The sequence below is a fragment of the Lathamus discolor genome, chromosome 5 (assembly GCF_037157495.1).
Source record: "Lathamus discolor isolate bLatDis1 chromosome 5, bLatDis1.hap1, whole genome shotgun sequence".
Lineage (NCBI taxonomy): Eukaryota > Metazoa > Chordata > Aves > Psittaciformes > Psittacidae > Lathamus > Lathamus discolor.
The window spans coordinates 3,311,364-3,334,751 of record NC_088888.1 but is presented as its reverse complement, the minus strand read 5'-3'; the positions used below and the strand labels follow the sequence as shown (position 1 = coordinate 3,334,751).

Below are 23,388 nucleotides of genomic sequence, written 5' to 3'. Positions count from 1 at the left end.
TATTGAAACACATTTCTATTTCTAACTACACATTGAAAAGTCTATATATATTAATTTGTGTGTGTGTGCGTACATATATATATGTATGTATACATGCACGTTCAGGGAAGAGGGCTTTTCTTTGCTTCTTGAGATTGAAGACTGGAAGAATTATGCAGACAGCTGCTCAGCAAAACTGACTTACTAATGAGTCATATCAGCCACCCTTTTAAAGACAAAAACTGTCATTCAGATGCATTCAAGCTAGCTGGGTTCTAGGTCCTATAAAACTGTTCATCAGAAGTGCATGTATTGTTTAAGAGCCCCAACACCAGAAGCAGCCCAAAAAGTTAGAAGCCAACCTGTCTGAACAAAGGAGTGACAAGGGTCTTTAGAATTTATTTAGGATTCTTCCCAAAGTCTGCATTGCCCTTATGCTTGTGAAGGACAAAGACTATGCCAAAATGAATCCCTTTTGGTTTAACTGTCATGTAGAAAAGAACTACAGAAAAGTGAAGAGGGGAGCTGTCCTGTCACTGGAGGGAATGCTCCCAGGCAACAGAAATTCCTTCCTTCCAGGAGGTAAGTGCAGAGCCAGAAGAGGGGATCTGCCTGTTAGAGGACAGCAGGAACTGGACGGCACTCCCTAAGCAAGGAGTGCACATAACCCAAAGGCTTCTGCAGCACAGGTGGACTTGACCACAGCATGTGGGTATCTGGTGTGGGTAAGGTTATGTGAGACCTATAAATATTTATAGTAATATTTATATTTATTTATAGTATTAAATATCCCTCTGATCTGGGGACAAGTAGAACGTGGGGGGGATTACTGTAGAAAGAGACAATAGCATCTGAACATTTATTTTAGACAAGAGTGAAGCAGAAAGGAGCACTAGGAGTTCCTCAGGGGTCGGTGCTGGGACCGGTGCTGTTTAATATTTTCATCAATGACCTGGATGAGGGAACTGAGTGCACCCTCAGCAAGTTTGCTGATGACACAAAACTGGGAGGAGTGGCTGACACACCAGAGGACTGTGCTGCCATTCAGCGAGACCTGGACAGGCTGGAGAGTTGGGCGGGGAGAAACTTGATGAAATTTAACAAGGGCAAGTGTAGAGTCTTGCATCTGGGGAAGAACAACCCCATGTACCAGTACAGGTTGGGGGTTGACCTGCTGGAAAGTAGTGAAGGGGAAAGGGACCTGGGGGTCCTGGTGGATAGGAGGATGACCATGAGCCAGCAATGTGCTCTTGTGGCCAAGAAGGCAAATGGCATCTTAGGGTGCATTAGAAAGGGAGTGGTTAGTAGGTCAAGAGAGGTTCTCCTCCCCCTCTACTCAGCCTTGGTGAGGCCGCATCTGGAATATTGCGTCCAGTTCTGGGCCCCTCTGTTCAAGAAGGACAGGGAATTGCTTGAAGGAGTCCAGCGCAGAGCCACAAAGATGATGAAGGGAGTGGAACATCTCCCTTATGAGGAGAGGCTGAGGGAGCTGGGTCTCTTTAGCTTGCAAAAGAGGAGACTGAGGGGTGACCTCATCAATGTTTACAAATATGTGAAGGGTAGGTGTCAGGATGATGGAGCTAGGCTTTTTTCAGTGATATCCAGTGATAGGACAAGGGGCAATGGGTGTAAACTGGAGCATAGGAAGTTCCACGTTAACATCAGGAAGAACTTCTTTACTGTAAGAGTGACAGAGCACTGGAACAGGTTGCCCAGGGGGGTTGTGGAGTCTCCTACACTGGAGATATTCAAGGCCCGCCTGGACAAGTTCCTGTGTGATGTACTGTAGGTTACCCTGCTCTTGCAGGGGGGTTGGACTAGATGATCTTTTTAGGTCCCTTCCAACCCTTGGGATTCTGTGATTCTGTGAGAGGAAGAGAAACAGGCTCTTACAGCACCAGTTAGGAACCCTGTACACTTAAAGCTAAGCACACATAAGCTCAAGTACTTCGACAGGCAGACACTTTACTGAGGACAGACACATGCACTGAGTAACAGCACAAACTACAGTTCCTGTGCTTCGTATTCTAACTGCTTTAAAGGTCATTCACTTCATGTTGCTTTGAATACACCATTGGGCAGCTCTGCTACTGGTATTTGCAATTTGTCATAAGCTTTACGTCTGAAATGCAGAAGGTACCTAAAGAAAAATGATGGAATGGTATTTTGAATGCCCAGATAAATAAATAAAATAGGCTGCAGCATCCATTTATGCTGGTATATCAATCTTTCAAAGGCTTTAAGCATAAACACCTGCTGCTTGCAGGTCAGGAGCCAGACTTGGGATGCTTCCTGCTTCCTTTGGGAGAGGCTGGAAGAAACTGCAAAAGGGAGAGGCTGAGAATATTTAGAGCTTAAACTGATCCATTCCAGCTCCCTCACAAAGTTCCTGCTTAGAGGACACTTAAGCTCAAGGAGCTTATTTGGCTGAAACAAAAAGCATATTCCTAAGGATGCGCAAAATTAGTTTCTTGGGGCTACAGTGCAAATTGTAAAAACACCATGAAAAGACACAGGGTAAGCCCCTGGTGGAAGTGCAACTTAATGTAACTTGTTACCTGGAACTATAAAAATGAAGCTACGGAAAACACGTATTTTAAAGTAAAATAGTTTTACACAAAATTAATCACAGAAGAAATCACGATGACATTCTAGTGATGCCAGCGTGATGAAAGAAACACTGCTCCCGTGTCATTCATAACTGTGTCAGGCTTCTCTCAAGAGAGATAAAGAAAAAAAACCCATATTTTTCCTCAAGGGAGATAAAAAGAAAACACGTTTTGGTCTCATTCACAGTCTAAGAGATTAACAGAAAGAAAAGGGAGAATGCAGATGATGCAAACATAAGATGAAAACAGGCACGGGACATGACCGTGGGCCCCAGCATGGGGAGCTCTTCTCCTCATGCTAACCACAAGCTCACACTGAACCCAAGGAGATCAACTTGTGGGATCAAGGTCAGTTCAGCTAACCCTGGCGGTTCATTCAATCTTTGTTTGTTTGCCTGTTTTAAATGCAAGCACATTTTTGTGGGCATTCAGTTTTCAGAAGAAGCCGCATCCCTTAAAATGGGGCTGGACTTAAAACTCTACAGGAGCCCCTCATTGCTGAGACAGCTTGGGGCAGCACCCTGAAACTTGTTCAGATTTCAAAACGAAGGCTTTAAAAGACAAAACTGATCACAAACAGCACTTGGAACATATTAAAATACTGTTTAGTGTGCTATTATTATTTCCACTTGTTAGGGCTTTCAGAATTTGAAGGCTATTTCTGCTGAAGGAACCAAAAATGAGGTGTTTTCTGTTCTTAACTTCGGTTCCAGTGCCTCTTTACCTGAAAACTCATTTAAGTTTCAGAATTAGCTCACCCAGATAACTAAAATAATTCACACCAGCTTATTTGGACACTCTAGATACTTAAAATAACAGATCTGAAATGTCTCTTATTTCCAATTTTTATATGCAAAAAGAATACATTAAACAACTTGATGCTTGGGGATTAAAAGGATTTTTTTTTTTCCATTACAGTTTATAAAGGTCAACTTTAAAACAAATAGCTGCTGAGCCATATGTAATTGGTGATATTTACACAAAAAACTCTTATCTTTGTTTTAATCAGCTTTCTCTTTGGCAGGGGGACAAATACTTGTCTCTCATTGCCAAGACATCCCACAATGCACAATACTGAACACATCCTTACCTCCTAGGAACAACATGAGTTCTGGGTAGGGGGAAAGCAGATTCATTGTTATTTCATACACCCACTCCCTCTATAGAATCCCTTATAGAGGGAATGAAGTGCATGAAGCAAGAATAAGGACAACTCTACAAAGCAGTTGGATATCATATTCAGTCAGCCTCACTCATTCCCAGAGATAAACAACCCCAGAAGATGACATGAAGGTACATGCGTGGATTTCACGTGTGCAGGAGGACATGCATGCAACCAGAACATCAGCACTGTAACCCAAGGTCTCTTTACACATAAATACATCATAGAATCATAGAATGGTTTGGTTTGGAAAGGACCTTAAGATCATCCAGTTCCAACCCCCCTGCCATGGGCAGGGACACCTCACACTAAACCATGTCACCCAAGGCTCTGTTCAACCTGGCCTTGAACACCGCCAGGGATGGAACATTCCATAAATGCATAAGGATTCCATAAACACAGCAGGAGATTTTTCTGGGTGCTTGGCAATACACTTTGTGCATCTGAGTTTGGAAACTGTCTCCAACACTTTCAATAGTTTAGCAGCAAGCTTGCTATAGGGAAGTCAACATACTAAAAGAAAGCTAAAACTGGATTGAAATAATTTGATACAAGTTCCCTAATTAGGGAATTTTTTAGTTCTTTAATGCTTATTATCATTTGCATGTGGATAGCTGGATTACTCCCAGGTTTCTATCAGCTTCTGCAAATACAAACCTCAGCAGTGGGGAAAAACCTGTAACACGCGAGATGTAAAATATCCCTCGTGTAAATGAAGATCAGGTTTATGCATTTTATCACATATACCTAAAATCCACACACTCTGAACTACATTTACTCTTTCATTCTGCCACCTGGCAGTTACTTTGCATTGCATGGCAGGGGCAAGTTGGGAGCAGGCGTGGATAGAGAAAACAAAACACCATCCATGATTGTCAAGAGATCTTCTTTCAAAAGAAGGAATAGTAGCAAAGTATATGGCCATACCTCTTTCTACACCTTTACAATGTATTGGATATTATATGTAACCTTCAGCAAACCCATGTTTTCTCATCTGCTAATAACTGAGATCCTTTCAAGACCTTCCAACTGAAACTAAAAAATGATGTTTAACATCAGACCATGCACAGCTTGTGGGTCTGTCGTGTCCTCATTAGACTTATCAAAGTAATGTTTGCACGTTCACAAGCTTCCCTCCTAGGATATATCTCTAGTTGTAGGTTTTGATATACTACCACTGATTGCTGTGCACTGCCCACCTCTGCACTGCTGTGTACAGCATGCAGTGATTCACTTAATATTGTTGATACTGGCTTCAGGCTACAAGCAAAAGGAGCTGAAATTGCCTGGGAAAAAATGGCCTCTTGGGTGTACAGATATGCTCTGTGTGACTTTTGCACATTTTAAGTACGGTACTAAATAGAAGTGCTCAAGAAATATCAAAAGAATGATGTACCTGGAAGCAGGTCTCGGGGTCACACACTGATGTTGCCCATTGCAGGTGTATTTTATTGCAGTGAGGCAACAAGTAACAGAAGTGGTTTAGACTGAAGCTGATTTGCAACACTGGGCCATGAAAGTCAGAGATGGAGAAGTTTGTGAAGACCATCTCTTTGTCAACATACAAACAATGCTGCTGGACTGGGCTGAAAACTGATGAGCAAAACTCAGGTCATTTTTCTGAGGCAGCTGAGGCTGTCGTCATCACAGCACTTATTAACTTTGCACGTTTGCTATGCTGCACAGCAGCTCTCCATAGCCCCACATTTCACATGCATATCAAACATATCAAGTCTGCAAGTGTATAACTTTCACTGAGTAAACCTAGAGGAGCCACACAGCCAGTGTGAAAATACATAACTTCAGGAATTCAAAACCCAGGGAATAAAGCCATGTGTGCTGAAAAGTTGGCAATGGCATATACATCGTTGTGCCAGGAAGGCTTTTGGTGATTAGCAAGATAAAATAAGGATAGAAAAGTCAGGAAGGGAAAATTGCCTATCCTTTGTGCATTTATAGAAACACACAACTCTGTGTTGCAATCATCTCTGGGGCAAAGGGGAGATTTTAGCAGCGGTGCTCGAAACCGGATGGCCCCTGGGTGGTAGCGAACTGGACTTTTCATTCCCCGTGGACAATCTTTTTTAGCTGAATTTGTGCTCTCAAACTAGTCTCCCTAATCTGCACATTGACTAAGCCACCACATATTGTCTTGTTGGTTAGCAACCTTGGGATAGTCAGAGTAAGGATTAAACGGCATATCAGAAGTTGTGAAGATTGAAAAAGCCTGGCATGATAAGTACCTTGAGCAATGACTAGCACAAACCAGAGCCAAACCAGTTTCTGGCTTCCTAGAACACTAAACTCAAAAGGAAAAGTTTATAATGGATTTTATTATAGTTTGACTCAAGGTAAATTCTTGATTAAAGAAGACATTACTGTCTGTAAGCTCTGTAATTTTCCTCGCACACACTAATCATTCCAGCTTCCCACTACACTGGTACATATTAATTTTCAGTTTTATGGCTTTCAGTGAATTCTTAAATATCATTTATTTCTTCCTCACATGCACTGTTTATTTTTATTCATCGAGACATCCAACAAAAACTGCAGAAACACTGCATTATATTGTAACAGCATTCAGACATAAACCCAGAGAGACAAAATGTATTCCAGTAATTTAGCTTCTGTGACAAAGTAAGTAGGGAAGAAATATGACCTCATGGTGAAGACAGCAGCCTAGACTTGGAAAAATGGATTTGAGACTCTCTTTTACCACTGCTTTCTGATTTTACTTTAGGCAAGGCACTTCATTCTCAACCCTTAAACAACTTGATGTAATGTGTTATCACTTTTTCTGCATGAAGAAAGGCACTCAAACGAACTCTCTATGCCTCAGCTCTCCTCCCATAAAAGGAGAGTAGGGGTGCTCATCTTCACAGAGAAGCAGATGGGAAGAAGAGGAAATTAAGTTTTTCATTTACCCCAACAACAAGCAGAGCAAACCCTTCCCACAACTCTCTCGCATCCATGTGTTGTGGGAGGCTGCATCACCCCCCTCTGCTTCACAAGCCTGTGCCCTTCTGGTCATGCTAAGATCGCTAGTGAAGATGGGAGGTAACACTGATACAGGTACCTGTGCTCTGATGGTTGTACTGAAACTGTCATTTATTTTACACAGAACATCAAATGGGCACTGAATGCTGATGAAGTGGGGTTTTTTATTACCAATCTGTGCTTCTGGGTAGGGAATCATAACTGCTAAAATATCTAAGCACTCCAGAGCAAATTTCAACAGTTTTTTTTGCCTTAAGGATCATCTTATAGATGATGCGAGACAATAGTGCTTTGAAACTTCTATTTTTATCTTCACAAGAACAGAATCTGACCTAAAAATTTCATACGGGGATATTTATACTAGCTACAAGAGATTGTTTTAATCAGAATGTGTTTGAAAGATTATCGCACATTCTGCCGGTAGACCCACTGAAACACAGTTATTACACAGTATAGAAATTAGTATCGACAACACCTCCTCAGGCATGCCTAGTCAGGACACAGGGAGGTAGGAACTGCCTGACAGTCATTTAAAGGGTAGCAGCTTTGAAACGCATTTTAGCAACAAGGCAGGGGAGAAATCACAAAACACAAGATTATCTCCCCAGTTTGCTTTTAAAGTTCAAAAGTAGTGTGCCATAAAAGTGATCGGGTACTTTGGGTTTAAAACTGAACAAACTCAGGTGTCCCTGCTGATGCTCAAGGCAGATTGATCTAGAGAGGTAAAATCAACTTCAAAACTCTCAGCCATATCTGCAGTCAAAAGCCACTTCCAGGAAGCTCTGCTCTCCACGTTCACAATAGCCAGGGTCTGGATGCCCACCACCCTCTCCCTGTCCCATCTCAAGCTCTGCAAACCCAGATGGCCCCATGGCTGTTGCTCATGAAGGGTCAGTCCTCGCCGGCTCTTGGCTGGTCACTCCAGCCTCATGTTTCATTGTCTTATCCCCCAAACTGGCATTTATTTGGCAGTCCCCTGCAGTACAACCGGATATTCATAAGAACATGGGATTTAAGTTAGAGGGGGTCTCAGAATGCTCTAGGTCTAGTTCTAGTAAATATTTCCTATGGTTCCGAGGCAGGTGATCTGCAAGCGTAAAGTCATGTTAGTAGGAACACACCAATGTCCATCAGTTGTTGATGTGCCTTTAAGAAGAGGAGAGAAAATGAGATCTAAGATCAAAATATCAAGGCCGTGGTACTTTCCTGTACTTAAAACAAAATCAATGAGAAGAGACATACAGCTGGAAGGAAAGCTAGCTTGATATAATCACAGTAAATTAGAAGTCTTTTAAGGCAACGGATGGTGTATTTTCTTCCTCAGAATCAGGCATTTCAAATATTGACAGACCTAGCAAGGCACAATCGATAGATCAATTCCTTTGTGAACTATTAATTATATATATCGCTGACGAATAATCATTTAATTAGCATAATGGGAGGCCTCAGTGAAAAGCCTGTCTACCAAGTGTACTGGACCTAAAAATAGCAATAGTCTTTCAACCGTGAGGCTTTGCATGAAAATGCTATTGCTCAACTTCTGGTCTTAACACTTGTCACATCGCTCGGCCAATCCAGAGCTTTGCTAATGAAGCTTTTCCCCTTTACCACAGCACTGCTGCCATATATAATTAGTTCCTCTAAGCCATGGCGACAAGGGTTCGGTAGGGATTACCTGGATCAGTTCATCAAGCTCGGTTGCATTCACGCAGGAATGCTGCGATACAAACGTCTGCTTCTGAATCACGATGGTGGCTCTCTGGGAGGTCTCATAAGGCTGCTCCAGGGCTTTAAATACTGTTGCTCCAATTATTAAATACACGACTACCACCAGGAAAATTGTTGAGACCGTCTTCCATTTCATAACATTAATGGCCGAATCACTTTCCTCCCGTGAAGAGAGCACGGTAGGCTTGGTGGAAAAAGATAGTCTCGGTTTGGAGTTCTGAGTGGCCGATTTGGGATCCAGCAAGTCAGGTGCCGCCACTGGCAAAACAGAAAAGGGAAGTTAATTTTTACAGCACCGCTTGGATATCCGCAACTGAACTTCTTGCCAAGGTCGCTTCTAACTGGAATTCTGAAACTGTTGAATCTTCCCCTTAAATCGCATGGCTCCTCACAGCAAACCTGCTGTTCTGAGTAGTGTGATCCATTTTACATGCACACACACATCTGCAACGTTTTCTATATGCATCTGTGCCCTCATGTTATTCAACAATTTTCCAAACTGCAGATTTCCCCTACACTCTTGCATTTCATTACATTACTGTAAGGTGGTATTTTGCTGCAGAGATTCTTTAGGCTCGCTGCTCTCTTAAGCACTGCTAAGCAGCTTTCCAGCTGTGTTCTACTTTGGCATTACAGAAGTAGCAGAAACATACAAATCCTTCTTTCCCTCTTGCATTTTGTCCTGTGTGCAGATAAACGCTCTCTGAGAACACGATCACATCCAAACTCCCCAGACACGACCATAAAAACAATACATTGCGCATCGTATCAGCCTTGAAGTGTTAATTGCGTATCAATTACACCTCTCAGAACATAACAGTAAACCATACGTGTACTTACTGGAAAAGTCACCCGTATTTTAGAGCGTGTATTTTTATTTACTTAACATGATGTTTTAGTTAAACATTTATACATTTATTTAAACATTTATACATAAAAAAGGTATTTTATTGACATAAAATAATTTCCTAACCCCACCGGGTTCGGGAAAGAGCAGCTGAGTGCGTTGTCAAGTACCTCAGTAATCCATGTGACTACCAGCAACTCTATGGGCACTAAAAACAAACCCACCACATCAAGCGCAGGTAAAGGTCTCCTGCGGGAAGATGGCCCCAGCAGCTGACCGCACAGGCTATATTTAAAGCGCTTTGAAACACAAGCACATTTTGAACGGCCGCCGCTACGCTCCCAGCTGCCGGTGGGAAAAGCCCACATCTAAACTGAGGGAAGCCTCCCTCAGGCCGGCGAAGTGGGACACGGCCCCAGCACGGGTGGCGGCGGTGCGTGGCTCCTGAACACCCGCGGGCTCAGGCCTCCAGCCCGGGCTGATGGGGGACCCCGCACAACCCACGGTCACGCCTCCCGCTGCCCCACAGGCACCCAGGGGACGGGCACGGTGCCCCCCCCCCTCCTGGCGCCCCACACCTTAGCGGGGGACCCCCCTCCCCTCTCTCTGCCCCTCCGAGCCCACACACACGGTGCCGGGGGACGCGGCGCTTTCCGGCCGCGGCCGCTCCCCGCTTCCCCCTCGACCGGGGCCGCCGATCTCTCCCCCCGCCCGCCCGGAGCAGCGCCGACCCGCCCGGCGGCGAACAAAGGAGCGGGCACCGGGCACCGCCGCTCCACCGCCCCCGAGCAGCGGCCGCTCCAACGCGCCGGGTGATGCCCCGAGCCGCGGCCGGCTGGGATGCTCCGCGTCGGGGCGCGGTGCGGAGAAGGGAAGGGAAGGGCAAGCAGCCAGGCGATGTATGTACACAGGGGCCCGGGCCGCCGCGGCTGTGCGGGGAGCATCTCGGGGTCCCCCCTCCCCGCGCAGGGGCGCATGCAGCATCCGCAGGACTGGGAGCGGGGAAGCACGCCATTGTGCTCGTACTCACTTCTTATTTACCGACCCGGTGCCCTCTCCTCGCTCCACGGGCAGGCATTTTTTCAGGGCTTGGGTAGATACAGTTAGAGCAAATTAAAAATATATATATATAAAAACCATTAAAAAAAAATAAGAAAGGAAGAAAAGGCAGGAAGGAGCTGACCGAGGGGAAGAGGCTGATGGATGGGTCTGGAGGAAAGGGAGCGGCAGGGCGGGCTCGCTGGCAGCGCGGATCCCGCCGGCTCCCCCCGGCCCCGGGGCGTGCGAGGTGCCTCACGGCGCGCATCGCGCATCGCACATCGTGTGCGGAGTGTGTGTGTGTGAGCGTGAGGCAGTGAGTGTGAGGCAGTGTGTCTGTGCAGGCAGTGTGTCTGTGCAGGCAGTGTGTCTGTGCAGGCAGCGTGTCCGTACGAGGCAGTGTGTAAACGAGAGGCAATGTGTCCCTGCGTGCTCCGGCTCTCGGAGCGTGCGGAGCAGCCCGAGCCTGGCGATGCCTTTTGTGGGGCGCCGGGCAGAAGGGTTCCCCCCCCCCCCACCCCACCTCCCTGAACCCCTCCGCCCGTCCGCGCCCCCCACTGTCAGCGGGGGCAGTTCCGTGCCCCGGCCGGGCAGCGGGCAGATGCTGCAGGGGCGAGGGGAAAAAGATGGAGGCGGGGGGGAGGCAGTGCGGTACCTGCGGAGACCGGGGTCTCGCCTCTGGAAACGAGCGAGGAGAGAGGCGGGAGGGAGGAGAAGGCACCGGCCGCCCCTCCGGCGAGGCAGGACCTGCCGGCGGTCCCCCGCAGGCGGGCGCCTCGCCAGTCTTCCCGTGAACTTTGGGACGGGAGGAAATGTCACGGCGGCGGCAGCAGGAGAAGGGGGACAAGCGGCCCTGGCTCCCTCCTTGCCGGCCTGGCCTGATTTTTAACCCGTGTGATCTGCAGCCCGGTGCTTTAACACAAGGAGTTAACTAGGTGGGAACTGGAAGTCAGGGATGGTAGCTGCTCTCCTATCGCACGCACCGCCGCCGTCCCGCCTCCTTCCATTTTAGTCTGATAGATGCATCAGAAATGCTGCTTCGGCTGTGGTTTCTGCCACTAAAAAGCCTGAAATTGCTTTTCCTATCTCTGCCACGGGCGAGAGCCCCGATTTCCCGGTCATCTGCCACTTGGGACACGATCGGTTGTTCACACTGAGGTGATGAACATCTACACTCACCGAAAAGACAGAAGAGGATCTGCCAAGAGAATCCCAATCCTGGTCCCACAACCACTCTGTAAAAAGTCTCTGCAAACACGTTACAAAATTACTGCCTATAACAAATGGGTGCAGGGCACAAGCATTTAAAGCTGAGGATTTAACTGTAAAATGGTCAAAGTTAGTCATGCATGGGGTGCTTAATGGGCTATAATCATGCTTAAACCAGCAGCACCATCAGCAAACAGTTTAGAAGTCACTTATTCTAACACTTCTCCGTATCAGTGTGACATAATACAAATGAGTGTAATTTTGACTTCCTTAGGACTACAATTTCAGCAGCATCAATCAGGCCAGTATTCTCTAGGGCGTTCACTATCTCCAGGGGTGCAGCAGAGGTCAGGAAGCTGCCTTTGCTATTTCAGGTTGAGCTCACTGCTCCCCATCACCACCAACCAGCAAAGAAGTTGTCAAGTTAGAAGAGCTGTTGGGCCCAATCCAGCTAAACCTTTGCAAGTAGACCCTCAGTCATACAGTCCACTTTATCAATGTAGTCCCAATCCTCAAGCAACTCAAGAGTGGAATGCCTGCTCCTGCCTATTGATATTCCCTTGCACACAGGATTCCCGAAGGTGAGAAATTTTAATGCCTTTTTTATTCCAACAAAAAACCATCATCTTTCCCCCTTTCTCCTGAAAATATTTCTTAACTGTTATCCTACGGGAAAACAGGCATGAACATTTCCCTCCATGCTGACCTGTGTCGGTATAAAATATTGTGGAAAATTGTACTACATGCCTTTCTTTAGCAATCTAAATATTTGGAACAAGATTTTTGTTTTTACTTGAGTGGAGGAATTATTATTAAAAGCCGAAAAAGGGTCAGACTTACTGCCTACAATTTTAAATCAGTGGGAAGCTTCCCAAGAGCTTCAGGAGGGTTTGGACCAGCCCTTAAATTTAGGTATTCCACCCAACGGGCAGAAAGCATGTTGAGATCCACTCCAGGAATGACTGTATTGGTGCCTTCCCTTTAGCAGCTGAAGACGTGTCTGTGAAAGTAATTATTTCCATTAATTATCTAGTAAATATCTCCAATGTCTACTTTTACTTGGCTGATATTTTCCACCTATTGTCATACTAGATGCAATCCTCAGCTGGAGCTAACCGCTTACATAAATTGGACTTGAGCTGTGCTTTCTCACTTCTATCAGAAAGATACACACTCCACATACGGCAGTCACCTTTAATGACAGACATCTTCGAACCCAGCAGGAAAGCCAGTGCTGTATAAGAAAAGTGATCGTGTATAGCAGCTCCTGTTTTCTGGAGACCTTCTATAGCCCCAGCATTTGTTCTATGGAGTCATGCCCTCCAGTATGTTCATTGCAATGTACACCACACATTGCTTAATAGTCTGTGTAACCAGTTTGCCCTCAGATTTGGAACAGACCAGTTTGATGCATCAGGCCTGAGCTTTACTAAACAAACACACTCAAATGCAGTGTGTCACTGACAAAACATACCATCAACCAACACAGATGAGATTAAGCAGTAAAAGGCTGCAACACAGAGCTCCAACCTTGCAAGCAAATGGGCTTGCTGCTGGGCCAGAGATTTATCTGACCAGATTAAAAAGGAAAGAAAAAAGGCTTGTAAGATTAAGTACATGCAGGTTTGTGTATTTCATGCTAATATGAGAAAGACTTACAAAGTACAAGACTGTCAAATGCTGTCTAAAACTGTATTGTCATGAGTTTGGGATGGCCACATTACTCACAGACAGTGGGTGCTGGAAGCTGCTCAACTCTTTGAAATGTTAAAAGTAAGTCTCCACCGAGAGAGCCAGGCATGCAGCATGCAGAGGAAGTCAGAGTTGCACGATAAACATAGCAATCACATATTCATACAAATAACAGCTGTAGATGATCTAAACATAGATTTGATAGGACAGGAGCACACTTGCAAGGAAATGGTTATTCCAGAAAATAGCACCCTTGAAAGACCAACTTAAAAAGAATCCACAAAAAATGCCCTTGATGCTATCGCTTTCTTTTCCTTTTTCCAACCGCAGGAGCAGTCCCTTGGAAGGCCACAAAGAGCACTTGCTTCGTGCTGGAGCAAAGGGCTCCTGCTAAACCCCCACTTCTAGGTGCAGTAAATGTTCTTCATTTCTAACTGGCTGCACAACAGGAGGTGCCACAGGTTCCAGCCTTCTTCACTCTCATTTAGCTGTCAAGGATTTCTACATTCCCAAAGGACTGTTATGGAAGGCTTCCAGTGAGGGCATTTCCCTTACTGATTTCAACAAACTCTTCATGCGGGCACCTATTTAATTTGCCACAGAGGATCTGCACCTTTGATCAAACAATGTATCACTACAGGCTTCAGGTCTTGTTGTGGACACAGCACCTTCCCCTCTAAAGTAAACGACACTTCCTCATGATGTGAAAGTGGGAGACATCTACCTCTCTTCAGAATGGGCCAAACCATACACCCAGTTACAGTCAAGGATAATTCTTTACTACTGCTAAGTTCTACTACAACAGAGCTGAGCAGAAATACTACCAGACTTATTTAGTAAGTCAATTTTAAGGCTCATTTTACTTATTGAATGGGACTTACAAATTACTTGTCTCTTGACTTCTTTGGAGACATTAAAAGATCTCTGTCAGTTCTTTATGGATAATTATGACATTAAGGCCATGCCATGTTACTCTATTTTGCCATTAAACCATTAGTCATATCCTGCCATGGGAATTTACACTAAGCGAGAAATGGCACACACTCTGCTTCTCCTTTGAGAAGACAGACCATGTGCTTTGCAGGCAGTAAGGACACAGGGCTGCTCACCATGACCACGCTGAGACTGTGCCCACCCAGCCCACCACCAGCATCAGGAAGGCAAAGAGAAGGCAAGAGGCAGGAGACACAGAAAAGTGATACTCAGCCCTCATCTGCCTCTGAAAATAGTAAAGTCTTCAAGCAGTCTAATTTAAAATGATGTGATCACTTCTAGTTCATGTTTTCAAACGAGTTAAGCATACGTGCTGCAGCTAGAATACGTATTAATGAGTTTTACCTCACTAGCAAGCTATTACATCTACCATGAGTGTCTGCCTTCCAGTGTGACAAATTATTTGTTCATCAGAAAAGCCATAGTTTCTCACCTCATCAATTACCAGAAAAAATGTTTACATGTGCCCTTCTATTTTCATACAGCTCAGCTGCCAGATTTAATTAGGTTCTAATTCTTTCCATCGCTAGGAATTCTTATCTATTTATCCACGTGCAGCGAAGTGGGAAGTTGTTTTAGAACCCATAAAGTATTTGGTGTTGCAATTAATATTGTGAATGTGTATTTTTCTTTACTGGCTTGCAAATCTCCCAGTGGGTTTCCTCCCTGCCTGTGTCATGTTACCGGACCTAATGGGATTTATCTGTTACATGTTCTGCCACTGTTTTTTCATATTTGCTTTTCACAAATGTGTTATGCTTGGCCAGCTTTGGAGGCAGCAATTATAACCAACTTTTCAATGCCTTTCTCATCAATGCTAAATGTGAATTGCCATATGTCGCCTTTATTATGGATTATTCATGCATAGGAAAAACATACTACTACTATGAATTACTGATCTCCTCGAGGGAAAGCTAGTGGTGCTGTGGGATGATTACAAAATGGTTTTCTGTCATCATCAAAATGTTCTTCAAAACTGTTGGTTTGTAATTTGTGTTTCATTATTGCTGGTTGTGGTCCCTTCAAGACAGGAGACTGACAATGGAAATATCTAGATTCTATATCTGGCTGTCCACACACCCATTAGGACCAATCATGCAACTGTCCTCACAGATTTTCATGGTGCTGCTGGATGACTTATGGGGTGGAAAGCTGATCTCAGTATTGTCAATGCAGACTGGAAAAAAGCATGGTGTATTGGAAAGAAAAAGATTGTGTATGAGACTGCACACACCAGGGCTGACAAGAGAACAGCCAAAGTTCATGCTGACGCTACAGGTAGTTTTCCTTGAGTAAGTAAGCAAGTGCTTGCTTTTAAACTACGTCTTGAGGAGCTGAGGATTTGATTTTTATATTTGGAAAGTACTATATCCACATTTGAGGGAACTCTGGAAATAGTGAAACAGACGTATGGCACAACAATCTGTAAATAAAATTAACTACAGAGAACACTGGAAATCACCTAAAATAGCATTTGTGCTATTCCTGGAGAGTAATCCACAAATACAATTTGGAAGAAACTAAACAAACCAGACAAAGACAAGAGAAAATAGCCCAGGCAATACTAAATCAGTATCATGCAGGGATAATGAAAGAACTTGCTAGCAGAAATAAAGCATACAAATGAGGACATGAAAAAGGAGAACGTTAAGTATCATCTCTGGTTTAAAACCACCAGGCTAGCTCTACATGGCAGTAGCCATAAAAGAAAATGCAATGAAATCTATGAATTCTTTTCAAATGTGCACAGAAGACTCTATTTCTCCATTTTCTGGCAGTCTTTGCGTATTTAGCTACATCTGGAAAAGATGCTACAGATTTTGTACAGAAAGACACCATTTGGTAGTCTATTATTATTACTGTTATTATTATATAGCTTGTTCTAAAGCTTTCTGCTGTGATAAAGAAACCACTAGCGCTATGCAGGCAGAAACCTTGGTGACCAGAGCCCAGTTTTCGTAAGGTGCTTGCACAGCAAGAAGCATAAACTGCTACCATTCAGATGTATGGTGCATTGGCATTGCTCAACACTTCCATCTTTGAACACTCTCCCCTCTGTTTTCTTTGAAGTGTAGTAGACCTTGAAGTTCTGGGCTTGGTGGTTTAATCTTGGGCTGGCACCTATGGATGGTGTTGGCAGGAGAACAGGCTACAGGTTCATACTCATCTTTCCGGTCTTACTGTATCTACTAATCTATCTTTACATTTTTGCTAGAAATAAAGTCCTTCAGTTGTATTGTGCCACTGATGCTAAGCATGCAAGGAAATAGAGCCACTGTTTGGCCGTTTCCTGGTATATTTTCAGTTGTTAGAGGGAACATTAAAATCTGGTCTCTGGCTCCAAGGACAATGGAGCTACAAAATATAGTGGAAGATTGGCCCACACTTTCCTCTTTGTATAGCAAATAAAAACATACCTCAGATGTAAATACCCCAGGCGCTAAATAGAACCAGACACCCTTAGGACAGCGACTGATGAGAAAGTTACTTTATACCACCCCTTTACATAAAACAGCTAAAATCATTAGAGGGAAATTTCCATGGCATTTTAGCAGCCTAGACATGAAGGTTTTCCTATTTCTAAAATCCTCCACATCGTATTTTTACAATCACTTGCCAAAAAAGATCCCTTGCCCTAGCGCATAAATGCGCAAAGTGAGATTATAAGAAGTTATTATGCCAGTATAAAAGGTATTCTTCAATAAAAATGATTATTTTTCTAAATTACTTATATTGGCAACAGATATAGCATATTCCCTGTAACGATTTATGTCAACTTTCTGTTGGTTTTTTTTTTGTTAAAAATGGGAGTATACCGATTTAAGAAGCAGGATTGCCAAGAAAAGTTAATAGAAAAGCCATAAAGAAACCAATTCCTGAAATGATTGCCTTCTGAGCTTTTCATGTTCTCTCTCCTAACAACTTCACATATTAAGGGGATTACTTCAGGCTTTATCCAGAAAGAGTATGTCAATGGAAGAAAGGCAACAAAAGCAGTGAGTAAGGAAGCCTCAGGCTAAACATTTATACCAGATTCTTGGGGGGCTCATTGGCAATTTCTTTCTTTATTTTAGAGGGAAGATCTGATGATTTTTCTCACTCATAAGAAATGGCCTCCAATATTTGGGAAAGTCAGCTATAATCACAATACTAATAAAGTAGACTTGTGGAGAAAATATCCCTTATTCCTAAGTTACAGGATCACAGGGAGTAGGTCCTGCATCCTGCTGGCAAATATACAGAAAATCCAGATGTGGTGGATTTGGGATATACCTGTATGCCACAGCAGAACCCCACAAAAGGAGCCGTTTGGGAATTAGAAGCAAATACACAAAGTACATCCCTGGCATGTTATGTGTTGCCTCCAGTTCTGGAGTTACCTCTATGTCAGCTACTTCTGATTTTCCTATATTATAGTGCAGGGGACAGAGGTGGTACTAGACTTGGACACAGGCACCTATATGCAAAATTGGGATTCCCAAACCACTATTTCTTTACATTTCTGCTTGGCTCAGTTTTCACCACTGGTGGTTTTTAGCAAGCTTTCTGCTTCTGGACACAAATACACTTCCTACCATGCTGCTCAGCACTAACGGCATTCTTTATACCCAACTGATCCAGAAAATAAGCCTTTCTTCCTTATCTCCTCAGGGGAGTTTATTTGGCTTTTCTGGAAGTCTAGCAGAATAAACTTCATGCAAAATGTAGAGATGATTACCACTTGCTTTTAAAACAAATCAAAGTCTCCGCCAGATTTTATGCAGTATGACAATGATTGGAAGAGAAAAAGGACTTTATTTCTTCTGCATAAAGGAATTTAACTCCACATCTTTCACCTTCCTGGAGAAAGCCTGTCAATTGGACTCCCCCAGTTCCAGCAAGCCACACATAGAAATCACTGATCCTAATGTATTATTGAGCTCAAGTGCTTGGTCCTGTGTCTGTGTCTGCTCTCTAGCAAATACTACTGAGCTGTATTTTTTTGCTCTCACTTACATATTGTGTAAAATAAGGTTTACACTTCAGTGTTATAAATAGTAATATACTCAGAGGGGTGCTTAGAAAGTTTAACCTCCCTTGCCATCAGCAGAAAGACTTTTACTGGAAACAGGTAAATGATCTGTTTATGCCCAGAGCAAGTACTGAGCTTGTTTTCCCTCCCTATTGCATAAAAGGTTTCTTCAGAGTCAGTTAGCTGCTGACTTCCAGCTGAGGCCACACTATCACAGAAGGGCACTCCAAAGGCATCTTCGTATTGCAAACACTAACCTGTGGCAGGCAGGATGCAGGAGAACTGGAACCCAGCATCAGAGGGCAGTGGCAATTACTTTGGAAGCTATTATGGTTTAAGTGTCTACTAGCTACATGAGAAAGACATATCACCTTGAAGCCTAACTAGAATAAGACATATCTACAACATGTTTTGTTGTTTCATTTCTCATACTTCTCTCAAGATACATTTCTTTTATTAGGATGGTTGAATCTTAACATTTTAGTATAATAATTTCACTTTTGACTGAAAGCTAGTTAGAGCAAAGATGGACTTTGGTATGACTGACAAACCTTAAGCAGCCATCTCCTCAGTGGGTGGCAAATCCTTCAGTGTATGTCAGTGGATTCTTACAGCCCCAAGCAGCCCAAGTGCCTCATCTATCTTGTAAAATTCAGATTGCTTACTGAAAAAACAGACTCCAGGTAGGAGATTTGTCCCCCACTATCAATGTTAATCAGAACCTACTTAGCAGACATACCTCCATAAATTTATGACAATCCCATAATCCAGGAGGTATCAAAGAGCTTTAATGTAATCCCAGTTTTTCCTGTAGAATTCAGGGTTCATGAGGTGGGTAAAGGACAGAGGGAGAAAGAGAAAAAACATTCCTATTTTTGTGATTATGTATTCCCTTGGAGGAGGAAGACACGAGTTCCTGCTCCAAGGGCTGTTTATGCATTTTAACCAATGACAGCTTCAATGAAAATTCCAAGTATAGAAACAAATTACATCTGATCGCTCTACAGATATTTATCATTAATAGTCATCATCAATCTTAGTCAGAAAACAGTACACTGACAACACCTCCCTTCAAATTCTTTCCCAAGTTCAACTGTTAGGCATGCAAGAAGACAAACCATCAAGGATGCTGCAACACGCAGCAAATTCCTGCAAACTCACTTCAAACAGAGTAATTAACAGAATTAATCAATTTGAACTGAATGAGATCAAAGAAATCTCCCATCAGTTGACTGTTTAGAATAACTGAAGGAAGATTAATTTCTATCCTAGTGTTCTCTTGATCCCAATAGGTTGTTGATGACAGAAGAGTAGAAAGCAAGCTTTTTATCATCAATCACTTTCATTATTACTCGAACACCCGCTGTGTACAAGGATACACACATTCCTCTATATTTAGACAAGAAAGCAACCTGTCAATAACTGCTGACCTATTAGCCATTCAAAATGACCACTTAGGGAAGAGTATATGCACAGTAGATGCTGTCTAGACTATTCAACAGAAAGCTATATATGGAAAAACACACCTTATATTTAAAGTATCAAACCCATGTTTCTCTTAAATGTGATGAACTAACAGCAATGCATCCTTCAATATACCACATATTACATAGGTACACATCTGTATTGTCCACACATACTGCATTTGTACACTAGCTGTAAGTTCTAATTATTATTATAATACTAAAAAAATATTGATATATCATAAGGAGTTTATAATACTAAAAGAAATACTAGTAGCTTAATTAACTTGTTTATACACTCATATAATGCAACAAAGCTAGAGCTATCACTTAGCTGAACAGACTAGTGGCATTGAGATGGGTGACGTTCTGACCTGCAGCATGGACTCCCTGTCTTACTGTAAGCATTCTGTGGACCCCTTACTACAGACGTACTGACATACAAGATGCTGCAATAGTAAAGTCTGGAACTGTACTTTCCTTAGACTCATATTAATTTAATGCTACTGAATGTAAAAAGTCAAGCTGGAGGGTCACCAGTTTATGAAAGGAATTACATGGTCTGGCTGCCTGCAGTAAGAGAGGGCAAGGGTGAGTGACTTGGTGTTTCTTCCACTCCAGATTCACATCTTGTCAGTTACCATGTATTGATGTGATCTTGCTGGCTTAGATTACACCACTGTAAATAAAGTCAGCCCAGCTTTGGTCATTATCTCTTGTGATTTCACCTTGGCTGTTACAGGCTTTGGGCTTAGTCAACACTGTTTCAAGACTCACTATGCTCTGCAGTGATGCATCTAGCTTTGGTTAACCACAACCACACCAAAGTTAGAGCCTGAGTTATAGCATATGGTTAGAGCCTGAGCTCCTTGTATAACATATGGGGAAAGTCAGCCACCCATGAGAGGAACTCACAGCAGTCTTCCAGGAGTTGCTATCAACCAGCCTCAGGGCAACACTACAGGAAGAGTACTAAACCCTGTCAAGCACTGGGATTTAAGTCTCTCAAGGGCGGATCCATCTGCACTTCAGATTCCAGATGCTGTTTGGTTAGCTTCTTAAAGTACTTGACAAGGATGGAATAAAAAGGGAGAAGGGACGGAGGAAAGGGAGAGAGCAAAGAGGCAAAAGGCACTACTCAGTTGAATTCAGTAGCTGAAGCATCCACTCAGGAGATAGGAGAGGAGATCTGGTCCCACATTTTCTACCTCCCTCAGAATGCTTTAACCAGCAAGCCATTGGGTAGTATATTCTTAATTCCCCAAGTATTTAGCTGCTTATGATTTCAGCAATAAAGCATTTACTATTGGCACCCGTGTCCTAACAGGCCAAAAACTGAACACTTTTATTCTGTTTTTACGCATACGTTATTCAGGAAAATTCCCATAGACTTCAAAGGAAGCCTGAAAACTTACAGGCACTCAGTTCCCACATTATCTATGGCTATGTCTATATTTATGTTCCCATGCATGGCTTAGCATGCCCCAGGGTCCTGCTCCACAGTGTTCAGACCAACGCCCGGCTACAACATGCCGTGGCTCATGCTCAGGTTCTGGGCATCAGCTTTCCTTGGCATGGGAACTGGGTCTGAGAGGTGAGGGGACAAGGGATCAGCACATGCCTGGGTCTTGCCCCAGTACAGCGGTGGCATTCAGCCTGCATCTGCTTCTGAGCCCAGGGAGTGGGAAGGACTCAGACATAGCATGACCAGAAGTAGTTGACCTGCTGAAGTTTCTATGGGTGTTCAGCAGAACACAACTCTCAGAAAACACCAAGTGCAGGAAAGCACAAAAGGCAAACACTAAAAGAAGTGTACCTGAAAAAAAAGTGTACACAGCTTTGGTTTGGATAAAGTGGAACTACAGCAGGAACCCACTTACCCATCATAATCAAAATCAACATATGACCCAAGCCAAAACACAGTCCAGCATTAATTTAGGATGGAGGGCATGCCAATTGTTTAAAGGGACTTATTTCTTTAGTCCTTACCATAAATTTTCTCTCTAGTACTAGACTTCTACGTGTAGCTAGGTAAGCCATGTGTATTGACCTCATTACAATAGCGTATATATATGCTAAACATTATGAAGTGTTCTTTATTTCATTAATTCTTTGAAGTGGAAAAGTGCTGTCGTGTCCATTTTTATCAAAGGGACCTAGAAAACAGTGAATTGACAACATTGCATAGGGTGATCTCTGTGGACAAGTTTTTAACAGGCTGTGGTTTAGCTCTCTCTGCACTCAACTGTAAATGTGCACTGAGAGAAGTGGGCCATTTTCCTCCTTTGTAATGGACATTTGTTTCTCAGATTTCCAAAATATATAATGGATATCATGATCGTGGATAGAAGGGTTCTTTCCTCATGAATGTATGCTTAACAACTTCTGATCTTGCTGCTACCTCTTCCTTACTGTTCTCTTACAACTTAGTGACTGTTTTAATCATATTTTATTTGTGAAATTTGCCTTCTAATTATTTTCTTTGCTGTCTATATCTTAATTTAGTTTGGGTTTCTTAAAAGCTGTTTTTCTTTCTACCTCCAAGTGCTTCTGGCCTTCTAGTTTATACACTCTCCCTGTGAGATGAAGTACCACATGCATTTCCAGCTCCTGTCTCCCTCAACAATAAATTGAATCCTATGTTTTCAAGAGACTGTTCTGCAACTATATTTAGTTAGTTCACAGCTATTATTGAACTGAGTTTGTCACTGCACAACCTGGGCCTTTTCGTTTGTATTCAAATTGACTTAAGATTTCATATTGACCTTGGTATCAATATTCAATTTATAAGCAACAACAATTCCATTCTTGTTCAAGGGGGCATTTCAGTCATCTGAAATAGCATTCCATGTGAGCAATTTCCACAGAACAATCTTCTTTGTTGTGCAGAATACTTACCTTTCATTCCCTTGTAGGTACAGCTTCCCACAGATAGTTTTGTTTCTTGCCAGAATAGTAGCTCTATCAAAGACCAGGCATTGCTTAGGTCCCCATTTTCTCCTTCAAGTGAAAACTTTCACATTACTTCTTGCAAATTCACTCCACATGAGAACTGAACTGTTGACGCTATTGTTTTACTTTGTTAATCCATTTTGTCTTTAAGTAAGACTTGTTTGTCAGCCCAATCTACAGCACCATCACCTCTTTACTTTCTACAACTTGCATTCTTATTCAGAAGTCTTCTGCAGCCTGACAAACTAATACAGCTGCTTCCAAACATAAGGCAGATTCTCATAAGATGTTTTTCTCTCAGTTTTGGGCTATCTCCTGCAATATGATCTCAAAATTAGGATCCCACAAACAGGGAAAAACAAATGGTCTGGGGGCTGGGGGGGTTTTTACAAGTATTACATATTTTTCTCTTTTAGGCACTTCGCAGGCAATTAATCCTCTCAGAATTTCATTCTTTCAAAGAGCGTGACTTGACTTTTTTAGTGCAACCTGGTAATTAGACTGCTCTACTTTAATTGTAGGTTATTAAATAATATCCACTGCCTCTGGCCTGAGGTTACTGGAAAAAAAGAGTAGCTAGCTTGTGCCCACCTTTCTCTTTAGAAACTTTTCCTTTTGAAGAGGCAAACTTCTCCTTTAATCCCTCTGCCTGATGCATTTCTTGAGAAGCAATAGCTGTAGTCCTCAGCTGCTATTCCAGGTCCTTC

General features: G+C 43.1%; 1 protein-coding gene across 11 annotated transcripts in view; it reads right to left on the bottom strand.

Moving 5' to 3' along the window:
* KCNK2 (potassium two pore domain channel subfamily K member 2) overlaps positions 1-23,388 on the bottom strand; it is a 128,066-nt gene that overhangs the window by 69,202 nt on the left and 35,476 nt on the right. For 9 of the 11 annotated variants that reach the window (XR_010612792.1, XR_010612793.1, XM_065679422.1 and 6 more), the window contains one exon: positions 8,423-8,733. Coding sequence is in view for 9 of the 11 variants with exons in the window: in XM_065679422.1 (XP_065535494.1) it covers positions 8,423-8,733 (311 nt within the window). In the remaining 2 variants the exon portion in view is untranslated. Of the gene's footprint in view, positions 1-8,422; positions 8,734-10,352; positions 10,411-10,505; positions 10,796-11,015; positions 11,229-23,388 lie in introns of those variants that run through there. The other 2 variants (XM_065679429.1, XM_065679430.1) reach the window with 2 other exon arrangements.